This window comes from Adiantum capillus-veneris, chromosome 27, assembly GCF_014529385.1.
Source record: "Adiantum capillus-veneris isolate H3 chromosome 27, ASM1452938v2, whole genome shotgun sequence".
NCBI lineage: Eukaryota > Viridiplantae > Streptophyta > Polypodiopsida > Polypodiales > Pteridaceae > Adiantum > Adiantum capillus-veneris.
The window spans coordinates 73,248,871-73,274,858 of record NC_140957.1 but is presented as its reverse complement, the minus strand read 5'-3'; the positions used below and the strand labels follow the sequence as shown (position 1 = coordinate 73,274,858).

General features: G+C 46.1%; 1 protein-coding gene across 4 annotated transcripts in view; it reads right to left on the bottom strand.

Moving 5' to 3' along the window:
• The window catches only part of LOC147422190 (uncharacterized), a 164,363-nt gene that overhangs the window by 57,778 nt on the left and 80,597 nt on the right, over positions 1–25,988 (bottom strand). For all 4 annotated transcript variants that reach the window (XM_086503413.1, XM_086503412.1, XM_086503411.1 and 1 more), the window contains 3 exons: positions 11,295–11,374; positions 932–973; positions 568–825 (listed from right to left, as the gene is read on the bottom strand). In XM_086503413.1, the coding sequence (XP_086359539.1) occupies positions 568–825; positions 932–973; positions 11,295–11,374 (380 nt within the window). The remainder of the gene's footprint in view (positions 1–567; positions 826–931; positions 974–11,294; positions 11,375–25,988) is intronic.

Here is a 25,988-nt window from a genome sequence, read left to right as displayed (position 1 = left end):
GGCCTGAGGCATTACTGCATACAGAATACAACAAATGCTGCATGAGTGACGACGGAAAGACTTAACATTTTGAGTTGAACTTCAGAGCAAGGCTAAAAGGTAGCTTTATGATAGTTTAATGCTAGCAAAGATTCCCCAGGTATCAAACAAAGCGTAACCTTTTCTGCATTTAGATAAGCAAAGACAAGTTCGGCAGACATTTTGCAAGCCTCTCACACAGATTGGAAGAATGGTTAAGTATGTCTATGAGAACCATAATCAATTGACAATCAGGAAGGGCTTAGCGTCTCGACAAATAGATTGTGTTATGCCTTGGCAGTGCAAAACACATAACTTTCTTGAAGTTAGAGACAAGGCCCAAATGATACTGAATTTGAACCGAGTTCACTAGATGAGCAAAGAGGTCAGCTGAATTTGTGGATTATAACTCTTAATTACAACAAATTATGTCCACTGGCAAGTACCTCTGCAGCCAGGCATTGCACATGATGAAGTGTTTTTGCTGTGATCATGCAAGAACAATATACAGCCAAACCACCATTAAGTTAAGTCTTAGAGAGAAGGTACCCTGAGTGCATCCTCTAGTGATTCAACTTTTTGTGCTTTTTCCAACAATGCCGACGAAAGCCTCTTCTTTTCCTCTAAGAGAGAATCCTTTTCTGATTTTAGGAGGTCGACCTCCCTGTTGAGATCTTGAGCACAACATTTAGCTTCTACACATTGACTGTTGAGAAAATTCATTTCTTTCTCAAGTTCGTCTGATCTCATAGCTTGCACCCTTAGACTCTCTATCTCCGCTTTTACCTTTCCAAGTTGATACTTCAGCTGAATGCAGAAAAAGTCCGCATTTTCATGTCAGTTTTCTGTATAACTCTCTTCCAAAAACAAAAGAAGACTAGTTCTTAACAACCAACAGGAAAAAGGGACTAACCCGTTTAGAGGCTAAGTTTTCCATGCTCTGTGTTTTCAAGCTCTGAAAAATGCAAAAAGCAGTACGAAGTTCATAAAAATGTGGGTAAAATAGTAACAAGTTTCAACAAAAGAATGTTTCCCACATGCTTGTTTGGCTAAATCATGAAAATTGGTTGTCAGTGTCATATAAAAAGGATAATTTCTAGATTGAAGTTTTAGTTTTCCTTGCTAAGGTAGAATATGAATAGGAATATTATGATTTTGGTAATTACAAAAATGAGCCTAGCAAATAGGTGAATTAATGATTGCATTCTACCACATGGAGAAGGAATGTAGCCTACTTGGAAGGTATTTTCAAGTTGTCATAGGTGTCCCACATTCCCCCAAAACATATGTTTTTATTTATTCCCCTCCTACGCTTGGCATCTGTGCTTGGTTAATCACCAACCATCTTGGGCACAAGCCTTATAGAAGGTTTAGGCTTCTTGCCTTTATGCTCTAGCTTATCCTCTCTGTCATTGAAATTGTTGTTCTGAGGACAATTAGACGCATAATACCCTTGCCTCTCATACATAAAGCATTTCTTTGCTTTCACCAAGGCCTTTATCTCTTCAAAAGATTTGCCTGAAAAGTTTCTTTCTGACCCTTCGATCATTAGCAAAATTGATTGGTTTCTTTTGAAAACCGACTTTACGCATAAAACCTTTTCCTGCAAACGGTTTTGTCGCAAATTCCTTCTTACCTAAAAGTTGTTTGCCTTGTAGATCTTTCTTGCTGCCTTTAAATCTACTTGTACCCTACAACAAAGCATTTTCCATGGTAGAATTCTCTACCAACTGCGTGATATTGGACACATTAGTCTTCGTACAGTAGTCGCTGATTTTCTTTGGTAAACCACAACAATACTTCTCTATTTCCTCTCAATAGGGCATAACCCTATAGGAGCTAACCAACAATAATGCCACCCAAAACTTCTTGTTGTACTCCTCAAGGTTTTCGCAATTGGCCACATCCAACTTGTGCCATGCTGTCATCACATCCACTTCAAAAGTATTTGTCAACCACATAGATGAGAAACCCTATTCAAATTGGACCCATGACGATGGTGTGCATCCCTTTGCATAGCAAGCAAAGTGGTCAATATCGTTAGTTGTGTACAAGTATACAAGAGACCTTGATTCCGTACTTCGAGGAAAAGAAATATAGCCAGAAGTATTAATGTTTCAAACCAATCTCTATCTTTGCGGGTTCATCGATCTCGACTATCACTTGGTTGGATAAGTCGATGCTACCCAAGTGAGAGGTGTTGTTAGCAATGAGTGGGACACGTGGGTTGATCATTTCATTGGGCACACGGGGTGGCGGAATTCCACCCCAGAGAGTACTAGCCCCAAACCTTGGCGCCCCTTTCGGTATTTCTCTATATTACCTGAACTCAGTACAATGCCAGTACTCGCGCTCTGCACCTTCTCACTGAAGCGTGCTAGAGAATGAGCCCTTTGCACATATTTAAAGGCCCTCCGCTAAAACCCCTTTATAATATATATATATATATAGTTCTTTATATATATATATAAACCCATAAAAGGAAGAAGTAGCAGAACAGCGCGCAGAGGCCATTTGACAAAAATTTAGAGTGCCCCTCGGCACCTTTCTGCTGCAACCCCCTTTTAGAGGTTTTTTGGTATTTTTCTCCCTCTCCGGGTGTCTGAACAGTGCAAGTAGACAATCTATTTTTAGGTATTTGGACATTCCGGACACATTGACGGTGTCTAGATCTTCAACTTTTGACATTATCTGACAACTTTGTGTTTCTTTTAAATTTGAATGATGTAGAAAGCCGTATTGAATGAGCGACGCCGACCTCATGAAAAAGACAATCACATTTAATGAAAAGGTGACTGTAACAAACTATTGACGTGTCAAAGCCTAAAGAATGGAGCCAACTTACAGATGCCGGCTGAGGGGCCTAAACCCTAAGCAGAACAAGTAACAAAAGAAGTCCTCCCAACTTATGGGACCCTGTCTGATGTGGCCCGAAGTGACATAAAGGATTAAAATAAAGTAGGACCCGCACACACGCAAAACTGATGACGTTGCAAATTTCCAAAAATTGCGCTGGCATGATGACGTGGCAGGCTGTACGGATTTTCGTGTTTTGCGTTGGCTGATGACGTGGCAACTGTACGGATTTCCGTGATTTACGCTGACAGATTTTTGGCTTTGCTTTTGGACAAGATGCTTTTGAGTTTGAAGGCTTTTCACTATAATTGCTTTTTAGGCCAAGGGCCTTTAAATATGAGGTTAGGGCTCATTCTCTGGCATGCATCTTGGAGAAGGTGTAGAGTCTGGAGTACCGGCTTGGACTGTGTTGATGCAATATAAAGAAATACCGAAAGGGGCGCCAAGGTTTGTGGCCAATACTCTCTGGGGTGGAATTCCGCCACTCCGTGTCATGTGTCGTTTCTCTCTCTCAGTTCAGTTGTTATTGAAGTGCTAAAAGTCTGTTCAATCTGTTCTTTTCTTTTGGCACGTGGTGCTCGTCTTGTGACATTGACCGTTTTCAAAACATGCCAGAAAGTTAGGTTTACTTTTCAAAGTATCAAGTTGTCCTTTTGGACATACTCAATAAGTGCAAAAGGCATTTTAGGAAGATTTTCTAGAGAGAGAAATAGAATTTCTTAGAAGGCCCTCCAAAAGACCTCCGAAATCTTCTTATGAAGCTATATCGAGAGTTAAATTACTATCAAGGGAGTGGACCTCCACTTTACAAGAGCTAGCACTAGCCCTACACTCTCATTATGGCGAGATTTTTGAGGCCCCTTCTTCTTCCACAAGAGAGGCTCGCCAAGCGCGTCACATGTTTCTATGACATGTTACTCCCATTCTTTCGATACAACAGGCTCAAGACATGAAACCTTTTCTCACTCAGTTGGAATTGTATGCCAGCTTGCTTGATCTGGGCCGATGGAGAGCTCCCGGTTGGGATGGTCTCTTTGTGGAATTTTTCTTATCATTCTGGGATTATTTGAAGTTGCCTCTCTTGTTCATGATGAATACGGCTTGGGAACAGCAGGAATTGCCCTCCTCTTGGAAAGAAGGTTTGCTCAAGTCGATACCTAAGCATGCATTATGTGAAGAATTCTCTCATTGGCGGCCTATTACACTCATGCCTGTGGTATAGAAATTTATGGCAAAAATGCTTGTTAACCGACTCAGTGCTTTCTGCATGAAGGCTTGCATCAATCTCAATACGGATTCATTCCACGACATCAAATTACTGATAACATCGCGAATGTCATCATTGGTATGGAATATGCAAAATACACTCGACAGGATGTCTTGGTTATGCACGCTGACATTGAAAAGGCATTTGATAATGTTCTTTGGGATTACATTGTGGATACCATGCAATACTTGGGATTTGGGCCTAGGCTATCTCGTGTCGTGCTTTTCTTGTATGCACACAGCACTTTTGCAGGCTTCTTGGATGGATCTCTCAAAGAATCTTGGCCTTTGGGACGGTCGGTAAGGCAAGGATGCCCCCTTAGTGCTTTGCTTTATGCGATCGCTACTCACCCCTCGTTTATGTATTTGGATTCCTTGACTTCCACTGGTAGATTACATGGCCTGACATTACCTTCTGATGGCATTTTGCTGGTCAGGCCTATGTGGATGACTTTTTGTTTATGCCTCGCAATCACTATGCTGATGTATAACAAATCATGCATACTCTTCACTTGTTTGGAATGACACCAGGTCTCAAAGTTAACTTTAGTAAATCCAAGCTATTGCCTCTAAAAGAGTGTGACTGGCATAAGATATTGTGGCTTGGGGAGATTATTCCTCCTCACGTTGTGATTCTCCATTTGGGTTATCCGTTGGGTTGGAATGTATCGGCTATGCAAAAACTTGGGTTGGAATGTATCGGCTATGCAAAAACTTGATTGGGTGCTCCAATGTCTGCATTCCAAGTTAAATTATTGGAAACTGTCCACGTGGTCACTACATATGCATCCTTGTGGCTTATGTGTAGTTTTACTTGCCTTTGCTATCCTGGTCTCAGTTGCCCTTGCAATCCCTCATGTCCAGTATTTGAGCATTTTTGGCAGACCTCGTCTAGCACGAAGGGTCTTTGGCTTTTATCTATGGACAAGCTGTGTTCTCCCAAGCGGCTTGGAGGGTTAAAACATTTTGGACTTGCGACGTTATATTTTGGCTCGGAAAGCTATGTTGTTGCTAGTTTTGGTGGAGCAGTAGGAACCCTGGGCTCTCATGGTCACACACTTGTGTACGCACATTGTCACCCCATCTTTTGGTCATTGGAAACCGACTTATTGGGATGTTGTTTTTGGGAAGCTTGAAGGACACATTCCTGGATGTCCCTTTACTTCTTCTCTCATTGTTGATTGGAAGGTTGTCACTTCGCATTTGGCATGGCATGGTGAACAAACCTCTGTGGGTAACTACCTTCGTTTGGAGAGTCTGCATTGGAGCAGGGCCTTCATTTCGACTTTGGTTCAGCAGTCTCCTTGCCAAGCGTATTTTCTTTCCCAAAAAGGAATCCGTCAGGTGCATCAGGTAGTTGATGACTCAAGTTATGTTCTTTCGTTCGCTGATGCTGTGTCCCGCTTTCGGTTGGGTCCTCACTATTCTCCTCTCTGTGGGAAATTGAAAGGCTGCTTGCTGATCACTCACCCATTCCTCCTTTGGATGTGGACTCCCACTTCTCTGATTGGAATCTGGCTACTACCAGATTAGACTGCATTTCAGCTGGCAATGTCTATGCCATCCTGCAGTCTGATGTATGGATTGTGCATCATGGTAATGAGCTGTGGTCGCTTTCCGAGTCATCCTTGTGGTGGCAACACACATTGTCTCGCATTTGGCAGAGTCATCTACCTTTGAAGAAATGTGTTTTCTTGTGGCATTGCTTGGTGGGAGCTCTACCTGTTGGCAGGGTATTACATGCACGACATATTGCGCCTTCCCGCTGGCTAAGATGCCTTGAAGCTGAGGAGACCATGCCACACTTACTGTGGGATTTTCGCCATTCCAGAGTCTTCATTCAGCAATAAGTGTCAACTGCTCTTTGGCTGCGTTTTCGTTCCGGCACTTTTCACAGACGCTTTTGGCTTTTTGGGGTGCTCCAGTCATCGCAATCTCAGTTTGCGAAGTTCTTTACCGGGGTCGATTTTGGACTTTGTGGGCCATCTGGCACCATAGGAACTCCTTAATGTTCCAAGGCACTTATGTTGAACCCTTTCCCTATTTCAAATTATCTCTTGGTCAAGCGCTGCATTTCGCTCATGATGCTGGAGAGATCACTCTTGATGCCTACAGGATTTACTTTGACTGCTTCTAGCCTTCACAGCCTCATAGTGCTCCACTTTTTGTATCCCTTTCTTTCTGTGGGTTTTCCTCGCTTTGAGGTTTCCCACCTTGTAAATTCTATCAAACAAGATTTACAAAAAAAGAAGTGTGTGTGTCTAGATTGGAATCTTGCTGATGTCAACTTGGAATGCATTTCAGCTGGTAGTGTATACGCTCTCCTCCAATCTGATGCATGGTTTTTGCATCATGGTAATCGGTTGTGGTCACTCTCCAAGTCATCCCTTTGGTGGAGGTGCTCGTTGTCTTCCATTTGGCAGAGTCATCTCCCTTTGAAGGAACGTATTTTCTTGTGGCGCTCTTTGGTGGGAGCTTTACCTATGGGTGGCACATTGCATGCTCGGCATATTGCACGTTCTTGTTGTTCCAAATCTCATGCAACAGAGGAGACTGTGCCACACTTACTGTGGGATTTTCGTTGCTCTAGATCCTTCATTCGACAGGTGTCGGCTTCTCTTCGGCTCCGTTTTCCTTCCGCCAGTTTTCACAGATGGTTTTCGCGTTTTGGGACGCTTCAGTCTCTGCAGTCTCAGTTTGAAGTTTTTTTGCTTGGGTCAGATTCTTGGTTCTATGGGCCATCTGGCACCATCGCAACTTCCTGATGTTTCAAGGCATTGATTTAAGTTGTCGCTTGGCCAAGCGCTCCATTTTGCTTATGAGGCTGGGGATATTACTCTTGATGCATATAGGATTTACTTTGACTATTTCTAGCCCTCGGAGCTTCATACAGCTCCATTTTTTGTACCTCCTCTTTTCTGTAGGTTTTCCTCGGTTTGAGGTTTCCCAGTTGTAAAATAATCAAATCTGATTTACAAAAAAAAGTGTGTGTGTGTAGGTACGAACCACAGGAAATTCGCAAATGTTGATTGTGGAGAAACATGAATGCGATCTTCTTTTTGCCACTGCTCAAATGATTGATATACGGCGTCGTTTGCATCCTGATGCTTCTAGTTTCACCTTCCAGCATGCCGCTCATTCATCTTATATAGCACGATTGGATCGCTGGTACTTGCTTAATGGACAACAATATGAAGAATTTGTACGTGCTATGAGGATAGATTATGCCCTACAGCTATCAGACCATTATCCTCTTCTGATGTCTTTGTCTTTTGGACAGTGTCTTTGTGATCGGCCTCTTTATAGGAAACGCTTGTTGCATGTTAACAATGCCTACCTTACTCATGAAGCTTTCCGACACATGATTGCTGATATAATTCCCGCGCTGTTGACCCATATGCATATTGATTTGGATGCTGCTTGGTATCGTTTTATCATGAGAGTACAAAGTGTCATTTGTGACAATGGTGCACAATATATGCAGCTCATTCGGGTGAATGTCCTTGATGCGAAACGGGTTAGTTAACGCCTACAACAGTTAGCTGATTCCCGACCCTTGTCTGACTCTGAAATGATGGAGCTATGTGAAGCTAATTTATGTATTCAACAAAATGATAAGCGGAAATTGCTAAATGGCAGACGTATGCACGTCAATAGGCTTTTATGGATAAAGGTTGTGCTTCGAAGAAATTTTTTAATCATCTGCATTATTCAAGGGTCTCACAATCAATTAAGAGGGTTATGCTTCCCTCGGGGGCTTGGACTTCTTCGAAGCGGGAACTTGCTGAGGTAATGGTTTCACACTATCGTCAGGTGTTTGCAGCCCCATCTCAGCCATCTTCGACAGCTTGTAGAGCGCGTCAATTGTTGCTTTCTTATGTTCGTCCGATCATGTCTTCGCGGGAGGCACAATGCCTTGAGGATCCTTTCTCTGCTTCTGAATTGCATGGTGCCCTACTTGCATTGGGCCGTTGGAGATCTCTCGGTTGGGATGGACTTACTGTGGAATTTTTCCTCTCCTTTTGGGATGCTCTTAAACAACCCCTACTCTCCATGGTAAATGCAGCATGGGAAAAATAGGATTTGCCAGTATCATGGAAAGAGGGTTTACTTAAATTATTGCCCAAGCAAGCACTCTACGAACAATTCTCTCATTGGCGGACCATGACTTTGTTGCCAGTGGTTTACAAGTTATTGGCTAAAATGTTGGTCCATCGCATTAAGGACTGCTTGTTTACAGGACTTCATCAGGCTCAGTATGGTTTTATTCCTTGTCGTCAAATAGTTGACAATTTGGCGAATGTTATGATTGGCATAGAGTATGCTAAGTACACGCAACAAGATATGCTGGTCATGCAAGTTGACATTGAAAAGGCCTTTGACACTGTGAAATGGGATTTCATTGCTGCCACAATGAGGTGTCTCGGGTTTGGTCCTAAATTGGCCAATGTGGTTTATTTCTTGTATGCTTGCAACACGTCTTGGGGGATCCTGAAAGGGGAATTGACAGAATCGTGGCCGCTTGGTTGTTCGGTTAGGCAAGGTTGCCCCCTTAGCGCTTTGTTGTATGCTATTGCCACTCATCCTATGTTGATGTATCTTGATCACTTGACATCTGCGCAGCGTCTTCATGGTTTGCAGTTGCCATCGGGTCATTCATTTATTGGGCAGGCTTATGAGGATGACTCGTTGTTTATGCCCCGCAACCAACAGAGCGATGTTCAAGTGATTATGGAAGCTTTGGAATTGTTTGCGATTGCGGCTAGTCTTAAAGTCAACTTCCGTAAATCCAAGCTTTTACCACTCCGTTCTTGTGTTTGGCATGCTCTGCTGTGGCCAGGAGAGATTGTTCCTCCAAATGTGATCACCAGGTATTTGGGTTATCCAATTGGATGGAACATCACTCACACGCAAAAAGTAGACTGGGTTATGCAACGCTTGAATGTTAAACTACATTACTGGAAGCTTTCTACTTGGCCACTACATGTTCGCTTGAGAATCGTTCAGAGTATCCTCATGGTATATGTTCAGTTCTTTTTGCCACTGTTGCACTGGCCTCATCACTGTCTTAACTCTCTCATGTCAGCCATTTTGTCTCATTTGTGGCGAACTCATGCACACAAAAAAGGCGTGTGTCTGATGTCAATGACAAAACCTTGTACACCAAAGCGCTTTGGTGGTCTGAATATTTTGGACCTACATAGGCATGTCCTGGCTAGGAAGGCTATGCTATTGCCTATACGTACGCAACAATCTCAGCCTTGGACTCTTATGTTTGCACACTTGAACCAGCATGCGGTTACGTCCTCGTTTGGCCATTGGCAACCATCTATTTGAGAGGTGGTATTTGGTAAGATGGATGGCCATATTCCTGGATGCCCGCTTGCTTCCACATTGCTCTCTGCCTAGAAACAAGTTACGAATCATCTATCGTGGAATGCTCGAACGAACGGAAACTCCCTTCGCTTGGAGAGTCTTCATTGGAGCCAGGCCTTTTCTCTTACCTTGGTTGACCGCTCGCCTCGCCAAGCGTATTTCCTCTCCTGCCGTGGCATTCGAGTGGTTGAAGATGTGGTGGATGCAGCTGGTTTCACTTTGGAGTTTCCATTTGCCGCTCGCCATTTTGGATTGGCATGCATTATTGCCAGTTCTCGAGAGAATTGCAACGAATGTTGGTTGGTTTTTTGCCCGTTTCACCCTTGGCTGATGGTGATCGCATGTCTGACTGGAATCTTCGGGAAATGCCCTTTCAAGATATTTCTGTTGGTCGGGCATATGCTCTTCTTTTGCCTCAACCATGGCTTGCTGATCATTGCAACGCTCTTTGGCACATGCATAAATCAGATATTTGGTGGAGAAGGCTTTTATCTGCATTATGGGAAAGCAGTTTGCCGCTGAAGGAGCGTTTGTTTCTTTGGCGTTGTTTACTTGGTGTGCTCCCTGTGGGTACCTTTCTTAGGATGCGCTATATCCGCCCTTCATCTTGTGTTCGTTGCTCATCTGCCGAGGAGGATGTTTGTCACCTCTTATGGGATTGTTGTATTATTCGAGACTTTCTTCGTCGGGAATCTACGTGTATGCTGCTCCGTTTTCCCACGACGGTCTTCCATAAATAGTTTTGGGCTTTTGGTATCTTCTCACCGGCGTTGCAGCGCTTTGCAGTCTTTTTTTTTTGGAAAAAGTCAGGGCTGTATATTACTGAGTGCAATATAATCCCCAGCGGATGCCAAAATAGCCTATCACGTGGGGTGTACAAGCTGAATGTAAGGAGGAGAGCCACTATAGTGACAACTCGACTAGAACAATCTCATGGTGGTCGATGTGATGAGTGGAGGAGAAACCACCGAGGAGGGGCATAATGCCACGTAATCTGGCCACCTGTAAGTGTGAAGAAGAGTGGGGATCGGGCCCAACGCCGAAGGAAGGCAAATCGGCGAGCCTCGGCTGCTCGAGATGTACCTGAGGAAGAATCCCACTGCCAAATCAAGGTGTGAATGATGTCCAGCCAAATGGCAGTGAGGGTATCCTGAAGGAACTGTGGAGCCGCACTTAGAATGTGGAGACAACGAGCTCTCCAAACATTCCATAGTTGCAGCGCTTTGCAGTCTTCTTCATGTGGGTCAGGTTTTGGGCTTATTGGAGCCTGTGGCGGCAGCGTAATGGCCATATGTTTCATCGAATTCATAAAGATCCCCTGCCTTTCTTCCAACTTTCCCTTAGGGAGTCTTTACGGTTCGCCTTGGAAGTTGGTGATATCACTGCAAAGATACATCAGCTTTCTAAGGAATGCTTTTAGCTGTTTTGAATAGTCCAACACTTTTGTGTTCCTTCGCTTGTACTTCATCTTTTTGGTGGGTTTTCCTCTCTTTAGGTTTCCCACAGATAGTTAAATCAAATTGATTTACAAAAAACAAAAGTGTGTGTAGGTACGACTATATGTAAAGTTTGCACTCTATTTGTCCAAACGATAGCCTCCACATTTATAGTTTATGAGGTGCATCCATGGATTTTGGGCTAAGAGAATACCAATAAATCTGCCAAATTGTTTGATGATTTTGTAAGCCCTAGTTGGGTTAATGTGCTATAGGACTTCTAATAAAATTAAAAATAATAATCATCCTATACTAGAAAGCTTTTATGGAGAGGTACAAAACCTGGGAGTGAAGATGTCCATCAGCTTGCATACTAGTTCTAGCATCTTTCTGCATCTCAGCAAACTCTTCTGATGCTACTTCTGCAAAAATCCAGTATCCTTTTCTCAAGACAAAGAATTTGACTGAGTACTTTACAGGTTGCTAGAAAGTAGACAAATAGGACAGAGTATACTTCACAATAGTAGAAAATTGGGACAACAAATCACGTTTCAAAAGTCGAAAACTCTAAACTAGACATACTGATACAATCATGGATGCATCTCTCTCAAACAGATTTTCTATCATTCACTTTGACATGCATAAAAATGTGACATTAAGAGAGCAGGTTGCGGCGATCTGGACATCAAGTGTGGACATGTAGGGGGACCCTGCTGCTAGAGTGGCCTCTCGCTTTGTGGAGCTTACTCGTTTCTTCCTCCATGAGTCTATTGTTCGTTTGATTGTGACCAAGGAGGAGGAGAAGCGGCTCCGACGAGGCATTGCTTCCTTACAGAGGATGCGGGAACGTCACCCGGGTAGCCCTTGGATGCTTATCGATAGGTCACGTGCAATCATTTCCTTTGGGAACGGCAGACCCTCCCTGGCACTTTCTCCTCTCTCTTATGGATCCCTCCACAGCCTCAGCTTCAAGCCGAATCTTACGGCCGTCTGCAGTCAACTCTGAACCACCACTCCGAGCTTCTCCCCCTTCCTCGGCCATGGGGAGCTCTCCTTCACTTTTCACTGCCCACTCCAGCGACAATGTCTACTAACACTCCCCTTGGCACTTCCTCCGCCTCCAACACCCTGCTGGGATTTGCTTCTACAGCATCTCTTTTCAATGCCTCCTCTGCCACCCATACTTTGTCCGGTTTTGCTCACATAGTATCTAATCCTTTTTCTTTTAACAATGAAGCAAATCCTTCGCATATTCCTGCCTCCTCCATGGTGCTATCCAAGAGAGCAAATTTCAGCCCCGAAGAGCTGCCAGGACCCACGGAAAATCTCCCTTTAGAGGACCTCGACTTCCCTCCTAACCTTGCCAAAGCTTTCCAAGCACCGACCATCTCGACGCATGCTACTCAAAGGGGCATTTTTACAACCGCCACCCCTCACTTTTCCTTCCTCCTTTGAGTCTCTCTCCTCATCGACCTTCACCACTCTCTCACCTTGTCCCTCACCTATTTTTTCCACTCCGTCTTTAACCTCGAATGACTCTAACCCTCTTTTAAATCCCTCTATTTTGCCAGCCTTAGAAAAACCAACAGAGTTTGATAAAATTATTAATCTCTCCTTGGAAGAATTTAAAGCTCTTTTTCTAAGCTTGCCAAGGCAAAATCCCTCCTTTTACACCTCCAAAGTCTTCGTGCTAACCAAAAATCTCTTTTAAGCCTTTGTATGAAGCCGCCTCGACTTGTGTTGGATGACTCATGCACAAGCACTTCTCAAGTCGAAACTTGTTGCCCTTAATATACAATACCAATTGGATTGCACCGATGTATACATCCAAGCCCAAACCCTTCTGATCTCTAACCTTCAAAAGGAGTTTGACTCTTATCATGAAAGCGTAGACCAAAGGCTCACCAACCTCACTAGCAAGCTCTCAACCGTCTCCTTTCCAAAGGTGTTGCCGACGACCAAACTTGGAATAACCAACTTTTGGTTTGGAAACAATCGTCTCTCCACGAGTTCCATGCCAACAGCCATAAATTGATCCTCCAAACCCAGCTAGCCTCCTCCTTGGAAGCGGAAGCACATAAGGCTAGGAAGAGGTCTCAACAAGTTCTTTTGGAAGAGGTGGAAGCCATGCCCAAAGAAGAAACCGTTGGCAAACTTTTTCAGCATGAGGTCACAATTCAAATGAGCAAGCTTCTTTCCACCCCGTCAAAGATGCCTCTTGGTAGTAAGCATCAACCTTTTAAGTTATCGTCCAATCCACAGCCATTGGGTATAAATGCCAAGTTTTCTTTGGATGTGGTAGCTTCGTCAACCTTTCAAAAAACGCAAAACCTTTATCCTTCTAACTTCAATTATGACCTCCAAACCTTGTAATTTTTCCTTTGGCACCCATGGCCAAAATTCTTCTCTTTCACCCATAGTCCCTCCTTTATTGAGGACCCCTAACTATCCTCTTGGCACCCCCCTCCCTAATCCCTCCCCTCACCCTAACTATCCCTTGTTCAAACCCTCCCCCTGACCTAAACCTTCCCCTCACCCAGGTTCCCAAATAAGCCCCTCCACCCTAAGTTTAGCCTTTCCAAGCATCGCCATACCTCAAAAAACTTGCAATGGAGGAGAGAGTTGGTGTGGAGCACCCTTCTTCGTGGGTGCTCTTTACTAAGCCTCCCCTCTTTCCTAATATTTGGACCCACTCGCCTCCCTTTCTCCCTGGCCCCCGTTCTCATGGATTCAAAAGAAGAGCCAAATATTGGTTTCCGCTCCCCAACCCTCATCTTTTTAAAACTCTTGTAATGGGATCCGTCTTTTCTCTAGAGCATAAGGTCACTAACCACTCGTTGCATAATCTCTCTAATCGTCATCTCTCTCTGTCAAAAAAGAAAAATTTAGGACTTGGACTCAATTACATTCCTCCCCCTTCCTCTACTCTAGTTGCTTATTCTAAATTAGAGAGAAGTTATGGACTCCAAATATTTTTCAACAGAACTTCCTCACAACCCACTCTTTCCCCTTTCTTTATTCCTAACCCCTCTTGGCTTCCTCCCTCACCTTCTCTAGCTCTTAGTACATCCTTCAAAAAACTTTTCTCTCTCTTAGAGTCCCTCCCTTTCTCTATGGACTCGCACTCTTTTCGCACTCAACCCGCCTTGGCTAAGGCTCTACATACGCTTAAGAGAGATAAGAGCATAATCATTAAACCGGCAGATAAGAACCTTGGACCCATCATCCTCTCTATGGATTGGTACCTACAAGAGGCTTATTGTCACCTCTCAGACCTGTTTATCTATGCCCCGCGCCCCTCAAGTTTGTACAATCCCTCCTCTTCTCTATCCCCTCCCGATTCCCTACCCTCCCCTTGAATGAGAAGAGATTTATCTTAGCACCCTCCAAGAGCAACCCTAAACCTTGTCCTTTCTTCCTCCTTCCCAAGATTCACAAGCCTCACCTTGTAGATCGCCTGATTTGCTCCTATTGTTTTGGAGAATGCCTCTAAGTGGCTACATTTACAGCTTTACCCTATCTTGTTTTCCGAAAGACAACACCTTAAAGATTCACAATCCCTTATTGTGGATTTGTCCTCTCTTCCCCTTCCAACTCATGTCATCCTCTTTACCTTTGATGTTGAGTCCTTGTATCCTAGTATCCCTATTGCTGAAGGCCTCCATGCTCTCAAATATTTCATTCAAGATCATTTTCCCCCTCTCAAGCTCAACCTCATCTTGACTTTGGCATCGCTTGTCCTCAATCACCACTACATATCTTTTAATGGTAAAAGTTGGCACCAAGTGAAATCACCGCAATGGGTTCTAATTTTGCGGTTGTCTACGCTTGTCCTTTTTTGTGTCATCTAGAAGACAGCATCAACCTCTACTTTACTATAAAAGATTTGTGGATGATGCTTTTGGCATTTGGCAAGGCTCCCACATTGAAGTAACCAATCTTCTTGCAGTGTATGGGCATCCTTTACAGGAGCATATCAAGGTTACCACAACCATTTCCTCTCATGAAGCATTTATCCTTGATATACACTTTTACAAAGGGGAGTCTTTCTCTAGTTGGAGTATCCTAGATTCTCAGTGCCACCAAAAATTACTAAATTCCTGCAACTACATACCTTGGCACTCCTGGCACCCTACACATCAAAAGATTGCCTTCATTATCTCAAAGCTTAAGCGATATATCATTAAAGAAAGTTACGGTAGCAAATATTCAAAATGTAAACAAATACAAGAGCTAGTAGACCAAGTTGGTTACAACTCTCCCAAAGCCTGATCTCCTACTTAGGCTGCCAGCCTGCCACTATTAGTACCATCACATACTCTCTCTCTCTCTCTCTCTCTCTCTCTCTCTCTCTCTCTCTCTCTCTCTCTCTCTGATAGCAAGAGGACATGGATAGAACCATCACGGGAGTTGGGTACGAAGAGGGTTTTCTATAGAGAACATCTTCTTCAACTCACGACAGACGGATTTGTCACACGGCCCAGTTACATGGACACACATCTATCTCATAGGTTACGATGTGCTATTGGCCAGATTCGCACATCTTCACACCAGCTTGGGATTGAGACAGGTAGATTCAGAGGCATACCAGCAGATAGTAGGATATGTCAGTTATGCCATGCAGAGCCAGAGACAGAGTTTCACTACATATGTCGTTGCACAGTCTACTATGAGATACGGGGACGCTTTCATTGTCTATTCAGAGATGGTTTTGACTCGTTAGACAGAGTCATGAGATATCAGGATCAAAGATGTCTCGGATTATTCCTACTTGAGATTCAGAGACATAGAGACGCTCTATTGAATGGGCAAAGACAGAGACAGTCCCAGAGACGCATCTCAGATTTCTTCAGTCTGAGTACCACAGAGTCAGAGGGGACACCACCACCAAAGAGCTCGGTTCCCACCCATACACACATCAGCGGTACTCTCATTGATCGAGCTATAGAGTTAGGGAGATCGAGACGACCGCGACTGAGGAGGGGAGCCACGCAGCACCGGCGGAGATTGCGGCAGAGGATCCACAGGATTCTAGCACGACACCCAGAATGTCGATCGGGATAGGCTTCATGCTACTGCTATATTGTATCATGGTGACACTTATCCCCACTTTGTACCTTTATGGCATGATACCATTGCTCAGCCTACCAGCCACCCATAGGAGTCGGTAGCACTCCTATCAGTTCTTTGTTTGTACCCAGACTTGGTACTAGACTCATCATTGTAATCAGTTGGTCTCATAGGTCATTTTGGCCTCTTGTAGACGTTAATATATCATTTCATTTCATTTCATTTCTCTCTCTCATGGCCATTGTATCGAGGCTTTACCATCACACTCTCTCATGGGCCGTTGTACCATGGCAGCAACTTCCCCCTTTGTGAAGAACCTTGTAGGAGCTGCTCTATGCCTCTCAACAATGGCATAGGTGCGGCGATCATAAATATATAATTGACGTGATCTACAAGAGGGACAAGGGCATGAAGATCTATTAATCTCTGTAGATGCGGCGATCATAATTATATAATTGACGTGATCTACAAGAGGGACAAGGGCATGAAGATGTATTAATCTTTGTAGCTCTATCGAGGAAAGTCCCATGCGCTGAAAAGTGACGAGTCCTTGGAATCTTCTAAGAGGTGCTTCTCTGGAAGAAATCTATCACATGCCTCTGAAAAAGTCTTATGCTAGACTCCATAATTCTAATAAAGCATATATGTATCTACAAAATTCTAGCAAGAAAATCCCAAGGAATCTTTGAGCTGTGTAATCCAGCACCCTCCATTCGATAGAGGCCCAAAACCCTCTTTGAAGGGATAATGGAATCATCCCCAGATGTGAGTTAATTTTGCGAGCCAAGTTGATTTTTGTATCACCCATTTTAAATAGAAATTGATTTTGGGCTGCCAGGAGCTATAAGTATGTGGCCAGGTGTAGCAGGGCTACAGTGTCACTAACACAGGACCAGCAATTAGTTACAGTTGGACTGGAGTTCACATTGGACGGACTCTCGCATGGGCAGTGACACGCGACAGTGATACGGGTGGTGGTCTAGGGGACACCATGGCGAGATCACCACCACCACAGTTTGGCGATAGACATAGCTGAACTCGGATATTTTGCTAGCGGTTGGTGGCTCTTTATGATTGTATATATGTATAATTGGTTCCAGTCATCATATGCATCATCTGTTTTCTATACTCTAGCATCAGAAGTCTTGTGTCTTGTGTCGAGCACCGCACATCTGCACTCTCCCTGCACATTGGAGCCTCGACACCCCCATTGTACCTCTGAGTCCTAGGCTTGGAGCTGAGTGTGCTACCAGCTAGAGTCTATACTGCTTCTATGAGTTAGTCAAGTTCCATGGTGTTCTAAGTCTATTGAGTCTATTGTTGTGTCTTTACGTAGCTCATTCGATTGTTGTGTTATGTTTTCTTTCTGTTGGATCGAGGTTTCACACATATTTCACTGAGCAGCACCCAATGTAGAGAGCACGACATAGTTTTCCTGCTACACCAAGTCACCAGTTCTAAACTAGATTGTGAGAGTGGGCTCACAGGGATGATTCACACCTATTTTTCACGGATTAATAAAGATTACCGCCAAGGATTCCCATGTTACAGACTTGGACACTCCAAGCGAGAAATCAATAGCAACACACGAACAGAAACTGCAAAATCACTAAACTTTGAGAGAGAGAGAGAGAGAGAGAGAGAGAGAGAGAGAGAGAGAGAGAGAGAGAGAGAGAGAGAGATGAAATGAAATGATATATTAACGTCTACAAAAGGCCAAAATGACCTATGAGACCAAATGATTACAATGATGAGTCTAGTACCAAGTCTGGGTACAAACAAAGAAAACTACAAACTAAGAACTGAGATAGGAGTGCTACCGACTCCTATGGGTGGCTGGTAGGCTGACCAATGGTATCATGCCACAAAGGTACAAAGTGGGGATAAGTGTCACCATGATACAATATAGCAGTAGCATGAAGCCTATCCTGATCGACACTCTGGTGTCGTGCTAGAATCCTGTGGATCCTCTACCGCAATCTCCGGCGGTGCTACGTGTGGTGTCGTGCTAGAATCCTGTGGATCCTCTGCCGCAATCTCCGCCGGTGCTACGTGGCTCCCCTCCTCAGTCGCCGGTGCTACCTGACCCCCCTCCTCAGTCGCGGTCGTCTCGATCTCCCCAACTCTATAGCTCGGTCAATGAGAGTACAGCTGGTGTGTGTATGGGTGGGAATGTAGCAGGGCTACAGTGTCACTTCACAGGATAGACAGTTGGACAGTTGGTTACAGTTGGTCTGGTTCACACTGGATGGACCCTGTGGGCTGGGGAGTGACACGTGGCAGTGTAGTACCGACGGTCGTCTAGTGGACATCGTGGCTAGGTCACCACATGGCTGACATTTATGAGCCGTTGGTGGCCCTTTATGGTGTTACATATGAGTAGTAGCGGTGGGTCATCGGATTATCATCTTCACCTTTGGTGCAGCATCGTCCTCTAGAGCAGTGAGTCTATTCACAGATCACACCTTCACCATCCCGGCACATCTGAGCCTCGACACCCCCATTGTACCTATGAGTCCTGGGCTGGAGCTGAGTGTGCTGCCATGCCAGAGTCTGTATCAATCTTTGAGAAAGTCGAGTCATATGTTCTGGTCTGCTGTTGTGTCTTTGTGAGCTCTGTTGGCGTCTATTGTTTCCTTTCTGTTCAGTCTGTGTGAGGGAGATTCAATCTGTTTGAGTGACATTGTCACGCACATTGCACTGAGGACCACCCACTATAGAGAGCACGACACATTATCCGCCCTACAGGTGCTCTCATTTTGGCGATCAGGGTGGGACCTCACATAAAGTCTCACTCTCTGTGGAGATACAAATCGTGAAGCTAGTTCGTTGTTAACGAGCTTCGCCCCTTCGCTTGCATTTGGGTTGCTAGTCTGTTGGTCTGGTCCTCTCTCACCCTGGTCCAACCAGTCCTCGTCTCTCGTCCTGGTCTAGTCTCTGGTCCTGCTCTAGTCCCTAGTCTCTGGTCTTGGTCTAGTCCCTAGTCCTGGTCCAGTCCTTCTCGCCTTGGTACAATTCTCCTCGTCTTGGTCCAGCTAGGTGGTCTAGTCATTGGTGGTCCTGGACCAGGTGGTGTGGTCATTATCCTCACTTGTCCTAGTCTAGACCTTTGTTGTTCAGCAAACAGTTAAGGGCCCCTTCTTGCCAAAGTTGGTTGGACTGGTGGTCACTGCATGCCACATACAAGGCGGTCAGTCGAGCGTCAAAGCGCACTACTGAGCCCTCTGAAGTACTATCATAGAAGACGAACTTTCACACCTTGTAGAAGTCCATCAACCTCATCACCTATACCTACACATATGACATCACCCATTCCTTCATCCGGTTCCGCATCTTCTCGAGCACCTTCTCCAGTAAAGCTCTCTCCTATTATGCTACAGCAGGCTATTGTGCAACAGGCTACACAAGGGGCCATGGAGCCGTTAGCTAGTGTTTTGGCCAAGGTAAATATCAAGTTCCCTACCTTCAAAGGACTTTCTTCGGAAGATGTTGACGATCATGCACGGAGGTTCGTATCTCTCTATAGAGGACGTGGTCTTAACAGAGAAGATGCTTATCATGTACTTTTTCCATCCACCTTGGACGGCTTAGCAGACAAATGGTACAGCTAGTTTGCAGAGAGCCATTTTGCAACTTGGGGAGCCTTAAGACAATAGTTCTGTGCAGCTTTCAGGCCAAGTGACTACTAGGAGAAGGTGTTGGATGAGTTGGCCAACATAGTGCTCAAGCCAAAGGAGACTTTTGTAGAGCTTATGACTAAAACTAAGTCGCTGGTGGCCAAGCTCCCCCAACAACCCGGTGAATTCATGGTTAAAAAGTGGGTGGAGAAGGCGCTTCCAAAAACATCTCAGCAAAAACTCCGAGAGAGTCTCCGACTCGACGCCACTCTCGAGGAGTTTATTGCAGTTGTTACTAGGATAGAGGGGGCTAGGAAGTTGTTCAGCAACTCCCTTCCCATAGAAACTCCTTCTGGGTTTTCGGAAAGTAGTCCTGTTGATCCATTGACTTCCTTGCGTAGGGAACTTGAAGCCCTGAAACTTCAACGCGCTCTTCAAGAGGAGAAATCAACTCCATTCAGACAAGAAAAGTCCCTACATCACGAGGCTTTGGATCAAATCAAGAGAGAGCTAGAAGAGCTTCGGGCGCAGCAGGAGCGGTCTCTTTATTAATGGTGCAACTCATTCAACTCTCCAAGACACCTCCAAAGGACTGTCCCCTTCGGGTTTACTACATTTCTGCGAAAAGTCGGGGCATGAAGAAGGATTGCTACTACCCAAGGGGTTGCGACAAATACAGCAAAGTCTTGGTCCTATTTTTCAACAAGGGCAAGCACCTACATCCAACATGGTCTCTCCATGGCCATCCACACCACATGCCACCTTTATTGTCAGCCCCTCCAATGCAAGGTATGCAGAGCACTTTTCCCTCTCAGAGCTTTTATCACACCCATGCTCCCTCTCACCTCAAAGCTTCTATGCCTCCACCTCAAACAAGGGCAAGCACCTACATCCAAACATGGTCTCTCCATGTGGCCATCCACACCACATGCCACCTTTATTGTCAGCCCCTCCAATGCAAGGTATGCAGAGCACTTTTCCCTCTCAGAGCTTTTATCACACCCATGCTCCCTCATCACCTCAAAGCTTCTATGCCTCCACCTCAAACTCAATGCACCAAGAGCAAGGACCACCTCGCCCTTCGGCTCGCCCTTTGAATCGGCCCATTTTGTGCTACAGATGCGGGGAATACGGGCATTACCAAAGCAAATGCCCCCTGCCAGAAGGGTCCCCTCCTTGCCGTCATTGCCCTGAAACGAAGGATCACTACAGTAAGGATTGCCCTAAACTTCGTGCATCCACGGCTTCGAACTCAAGTCAAAGCCAGAATGAGTTTGCCTTTCCCAAGCTCAACTTGATAGCAGTGAGCACTGTTTCTCAGCCGCCCCCTTCTACCCACGTGGTTACCCCTCAAAATAAGCCGTCGCAATTGGCAGAGGAGCCATCAGGCGTCCTCGCCCGGGCCCAGAGAGCCGCTCTCGGTCTTAGCATTCCATCAAGTTCAACTCCCCCACACATTGTCACACAAGTGGATACCCTGCCTGCAGCTGTTAACAAGCCATCCCCTAGTGCCATGAAAGAATCCAAATCTTTGCTCTCAGATATTGATGAATCTTTCTTGGAAGCAGTGTCCGATCTACAGAAGATCAAAGTACGAGAGGAACAACAACAGGTAGAAAAAGCGAAGCGTACAGCAGAGACAGTCTTGAAGAACACTTTCCAACAAGTGTCCCTCTATGACATGTTGCGGCTAGATGCAATTTTTAGAACTGACACCCTTACAGTTATTCAGTCACTTTACCCTGGAGCAGGTCCTAGTGGCGGGCACCTCCCAGTGCGACCGTCAGAGTCTTATATGATATCAAATCCTGCTGCTCCACTCACGGATTATAGAAGCCCTCGCCTGACAGTGCCCGTTTTGGTCGGCATTTCTATAAAGTGATATTGGATGGTGGATCTGGCATCAACCTGATGCCCGAGTTCACTATGTTAGCTCTAGGTCTACAACCTACTCGACCTACTCCCTTCACAGTTACATTGGCCGATCAACGAACAATATACCCAGTGGGCATCGGGGGCAATGTGCCTCTGCACGTACAAAACTTTACTTTTAACTTGGATTTTGTGGTGGTTCGTCTTCCCCAAGTTGAGGGCGGATTTCCCTTGCTTATTGGAAGACCATGGCTGCGACATACTAAAGCACTCCACGATTGGGGAAACGATGCAATGTGGATACATACTTCTGGCTCCCCGATGCAACCGATTCTCTTAGAAGGAGGTATGGATCCCATGGTGCAGCAAGTTTCTTTGTCAATGGAAACCAATCCTAAACATGAACAGGCTACTCCACCTGACGGGTCGGATGAGGATCTGTTGGAATGGTTGGATGCTACCAAGTCTATGCCTTGTTATGGAGTCTCTATTCACTGTTTGCCTGAAGGTACACCCTTTTTAAATGTTTCCATAGTTACAAAACTTAATGAGCCACTTGAGCCTTTGAAGAAGCAGAGAAGCAGGAAGAAATCTCCTCTACAGGAGATCACTCCCCCTCAAACATCAAACCCTTTGGTGTCTCTTTCTTCTTTGACCAGAAGAAAGCTCTCCTCTGCGTCTAGCAAACTCCATTCTGAGAGCCCGTCCTGCAAGATGAATTCCAAGATCTTGATAGCTGTCTTGCTCATGATAGCGGTCTCCTCCTTACTTGTACCTATCTACCCTTACCCCCTCAACCTTACCCACAATCAGAATGCCCACATCCTTCGGGTTCACAGTTGTGGCAAAGAGATCATCAAGAGCACCGAACATTGTTGTTCCCATCATCTACATGAGAGTCACCAAAACAATAGAGAGCAGGCACTAATGTTCTCCCCTGCTACTGTAGGCTCCTGGCGGCAAGCCCTCCATTGGTGCTGGCTCCTACAGAATCCTCCCTTGATGCACATTCCTGCATCAAGGGAATCAGAATGCCCACATCCTTCGGGTTCACAGTTGTGGCAAAGAGATCATCAAGAGCACCGAACATTGTTGTTCCCATCATCTACATGAGAGTCACCAAAACAATAGAGAGCAGGCACTAATGTTCTCCCCTGCTACTGTAGGCTCCTGGCGGCAAGCCCTCCATTGGTGCTGGCTCCTACAGAATCCTCCCTTGATGCAGGTTCCTGCATTCTGTTGTTCAGCAGATGGAATTGTCGCGACCGCTTGTCTACCCCTAGCCGGGCCCCTAGCCCTCTCCCTACCTTCCTCGCCCTCGCCCTCGCCCCCCTACCTACCCCCTCACCCTCGCCCTAGCCCCTCTACCTACCCCCTCGCCCTAGCCCCCCTACCTACCCCCTCGTCCTCGCCCTCCCCCTCCCACCTACCTACCCCCTCTACCTAACCCCTCGCCCTCACCCTCCCCCTCCCACCTACCTACCCCCTCGCCCTAGCCCCCCTACCAACCCCTCGCCCTAGCCCCCCTACCTACCCCCTCACCCTCGCCCTAGCCCCTCTACCTACCCCCTCGCCCCTTCCCACTCGCCCTCACCCCCTCGCCCTCGCCCTAGCCCCTCTACCTACCCCCTCGCCCTAGCCAATCTACCTACCCCTCACCCCCTCGCCCCTACCCACTCGCCCTCGCCCTACCCTCACCCCCTCGCCCTCGCCCTAGTTCCTCTCACCCCTCACTCCTAGTCCCTCCCCCTCATCCCCTCGCCCTCCTTTTACCCACCCCTCTCGCTCCTAACCAGTCCACCCCCTCCCCCTCGCCCTCGCCCCCACCCCCTCAACCTAGTCCCTCCCCCTTCCCTCGCCCCTACCCCCTACTCAGCCCTCCCTACCCTCGCCCCTATCCACCCCTCACCCCTCGCCCCTACCCACCCCAGCTTGCCCTCGTCTCTACCCAGCCCCCTACCCTCGCCCCTACCCACCCCAGCTTGCCCTCGCCCCTACCCACCCCCTCACTTCCTCTCGCCCCTACCCACCCCCTTCACCCTCGCCCCTACCCTCCCCCTCCCTTCCACTCGCCCCTACCCACTCCCTCTCGCCCCTACCCTCTCCCTCCCTTGCCCTCGCCCTAACCAACCCCCCTCGCGAAAACTAGAGATTGATGTCAACATGGACAGATATGCTGCAGGCAAGGCACCTGCCTCTATGCTAGTTGCACAAAACATTCCAGCAGCATTGGGTCGAAAAGAAATTGTGGAGGCAACAGTGAATGACATAGATCATAGTAATCTGAAGGTGAGGAGTGGGCACTCAGCGGGGCCCAAGGAGACTGGAGGATCACAAAAGGCTCAGCAAGTTTTTCCCCCAACATCCCGCATGATCAGCTGGCTCTATGCTTTCACTTGGTTGCCATCCTGTTGTTGTGAAGGCCTTTCCGTTCTGCCATCATGATGGAGCGTAACCCTATTTGCGGTGTTACTCGGGCTTATGGTCATCCATCTTTTTGAGAAGAGTATTGTCGGCAAAAGTGTGGCACGTTCATCTGCGACTGCAAGCATGAACCAGGCTATGCAATCATACATACTGGGTTCCTGCCTAGTTAGAAGCTTAAGGCGATTGCAAGGAGTGCAATGTTTTTTTAACTCCACTTTTGAGGTATGTAAGGTCATGGGCCTAACATATGCTTCAAGAAAGATGTACGGATGCAATACCTAGTGGTTTTCCTTCACAATTTTTTCAGTATTCTTCTCAACGAGACGGTGAGCGGTCTTGTGGCGGGCAACCTGTAGCAGGGCTATAGTGTCACTTCACAGGATAGACAGTTGGACAGTTGGTTACAGTTGGTCTGGTTCACACTGGATGGACCCTGTGGACTGGGGAGTGACACGTGGCAGTGCAATACCAACGGTGGTCTAGTGGACATCGTGGCTTGGTCACCACATGGCTGACATTTATGAGCCGTTGGTGGCCCTTTATGGTGTTACATATGAGTAGTAGCGGTGGGTCATCGGATTATCTTCTTCACCTTTGGTCTAGCATTGTCCTCTAGAGCAATGAGTCTATTCACAGAGCACATCTTCACCATCCCGGCACATCTGAGCCTCGACACCCCCATTGTACCTGTGAGTCTTGTGCTGGAGCTCAGTGTGCTGCCACGCCAGAGTCTGTATCAGTCTTTGAGATAGTCGAGTCATATGTTCTGGTCTACTGTTGTGTCTTTGTGAGCTCTGTTGGCGTCTATTGTTTCCTTTCTGTTCAGTCTGTGTGAGGGAGATTCAGTCTGTTTGAGTGAGATTGTCACGCACATTGCACTAAGGACCACCCACTGTAGAGGGCACGACACATTATCCGCGCTACAGGGAACCGAGCTTTGTGATGGTGGTGTCCCCTCTGCCTCTGTGGTACTCGGACTGAAGAAATCTGAGATGCGTCTCTGGGACTGTCTCTGTCTATGCCCTCTCAATAGAGAGTCTCTATGTCTCTGTATCTCAAGTAGAAATAATCCGAGACATCTCTGATCTTGATATCTCATGACTCTATCTAACGAGTCAAAACCATCTTTGAATAAACAATGAAACCATCCCCGTATCTCATAGTAGACTGTGCAGTGACATATGTAGTGAAACTCTGTCTCTGGCTCTACATGGCATAACTGACATATCCTATTGTCTGCTGGTATGCCTCTGAATCTACCTGTCTCAATCTCAAGCTGGTGTGAAGATGTGCGAATCTGGCCTATGGTACATCGTAACCCATGAGATAGATGTGTGTCCATGTAGCTGGGCCGTGTGACAAATCCGTCTATCGTGAGTTGGAGAAGATGCTCTCTATAGAAAGCCCTCTTCATACCCAACTCTCGTGATGGCTCTATCCATGTCCTCCTGCTATCAAGCTGGATAAGATCCTGCCGAATGAGTCTAGTAATCGCCATCCGTGTAAGAGCCAAAGATGGTGCATCAAGAGAATACTGGAAAGGGGGCAGCCTGTCCATGCTGAAACCATGCCTGTGAAACCATGAGCTAATCTATGCATACCAACATGATGTATCTCCCTGTAATGCCAGCTGTCTGGATGACTCAAGAGGAAGCCTAGCATATATGTCCCTGGTGGTGTCCCATAAGCTGTGTACAAATGATACTGATCTGGTGCAGCCAGTTCCGCTCGCATGATGTCATGTGGAACTGAGGCCTTGGCTCTAATCAACCTAGCAATCATAGATACCAAGGGTCTCTCCATATTACTTTATCCAGCACTGTCAACAGACGGTCCCCAAACCTGAACCCCGTAGTGCATAACTGAAGCGACCAAAGTGTCGAAGAGCCAGAGCTTTGTTCGAGGTTCCTGGAACTGAACATGCGAACAAATCCTCTCTAAACCGCCTAGGGCTGCATAGGCACGAGTCAATCTAGTGTCTGCTACCACTTTCAATGTGAACCTCGGTCCACTAAAGACCACCCCAAGATATGTGTATGTATCAGTGTAC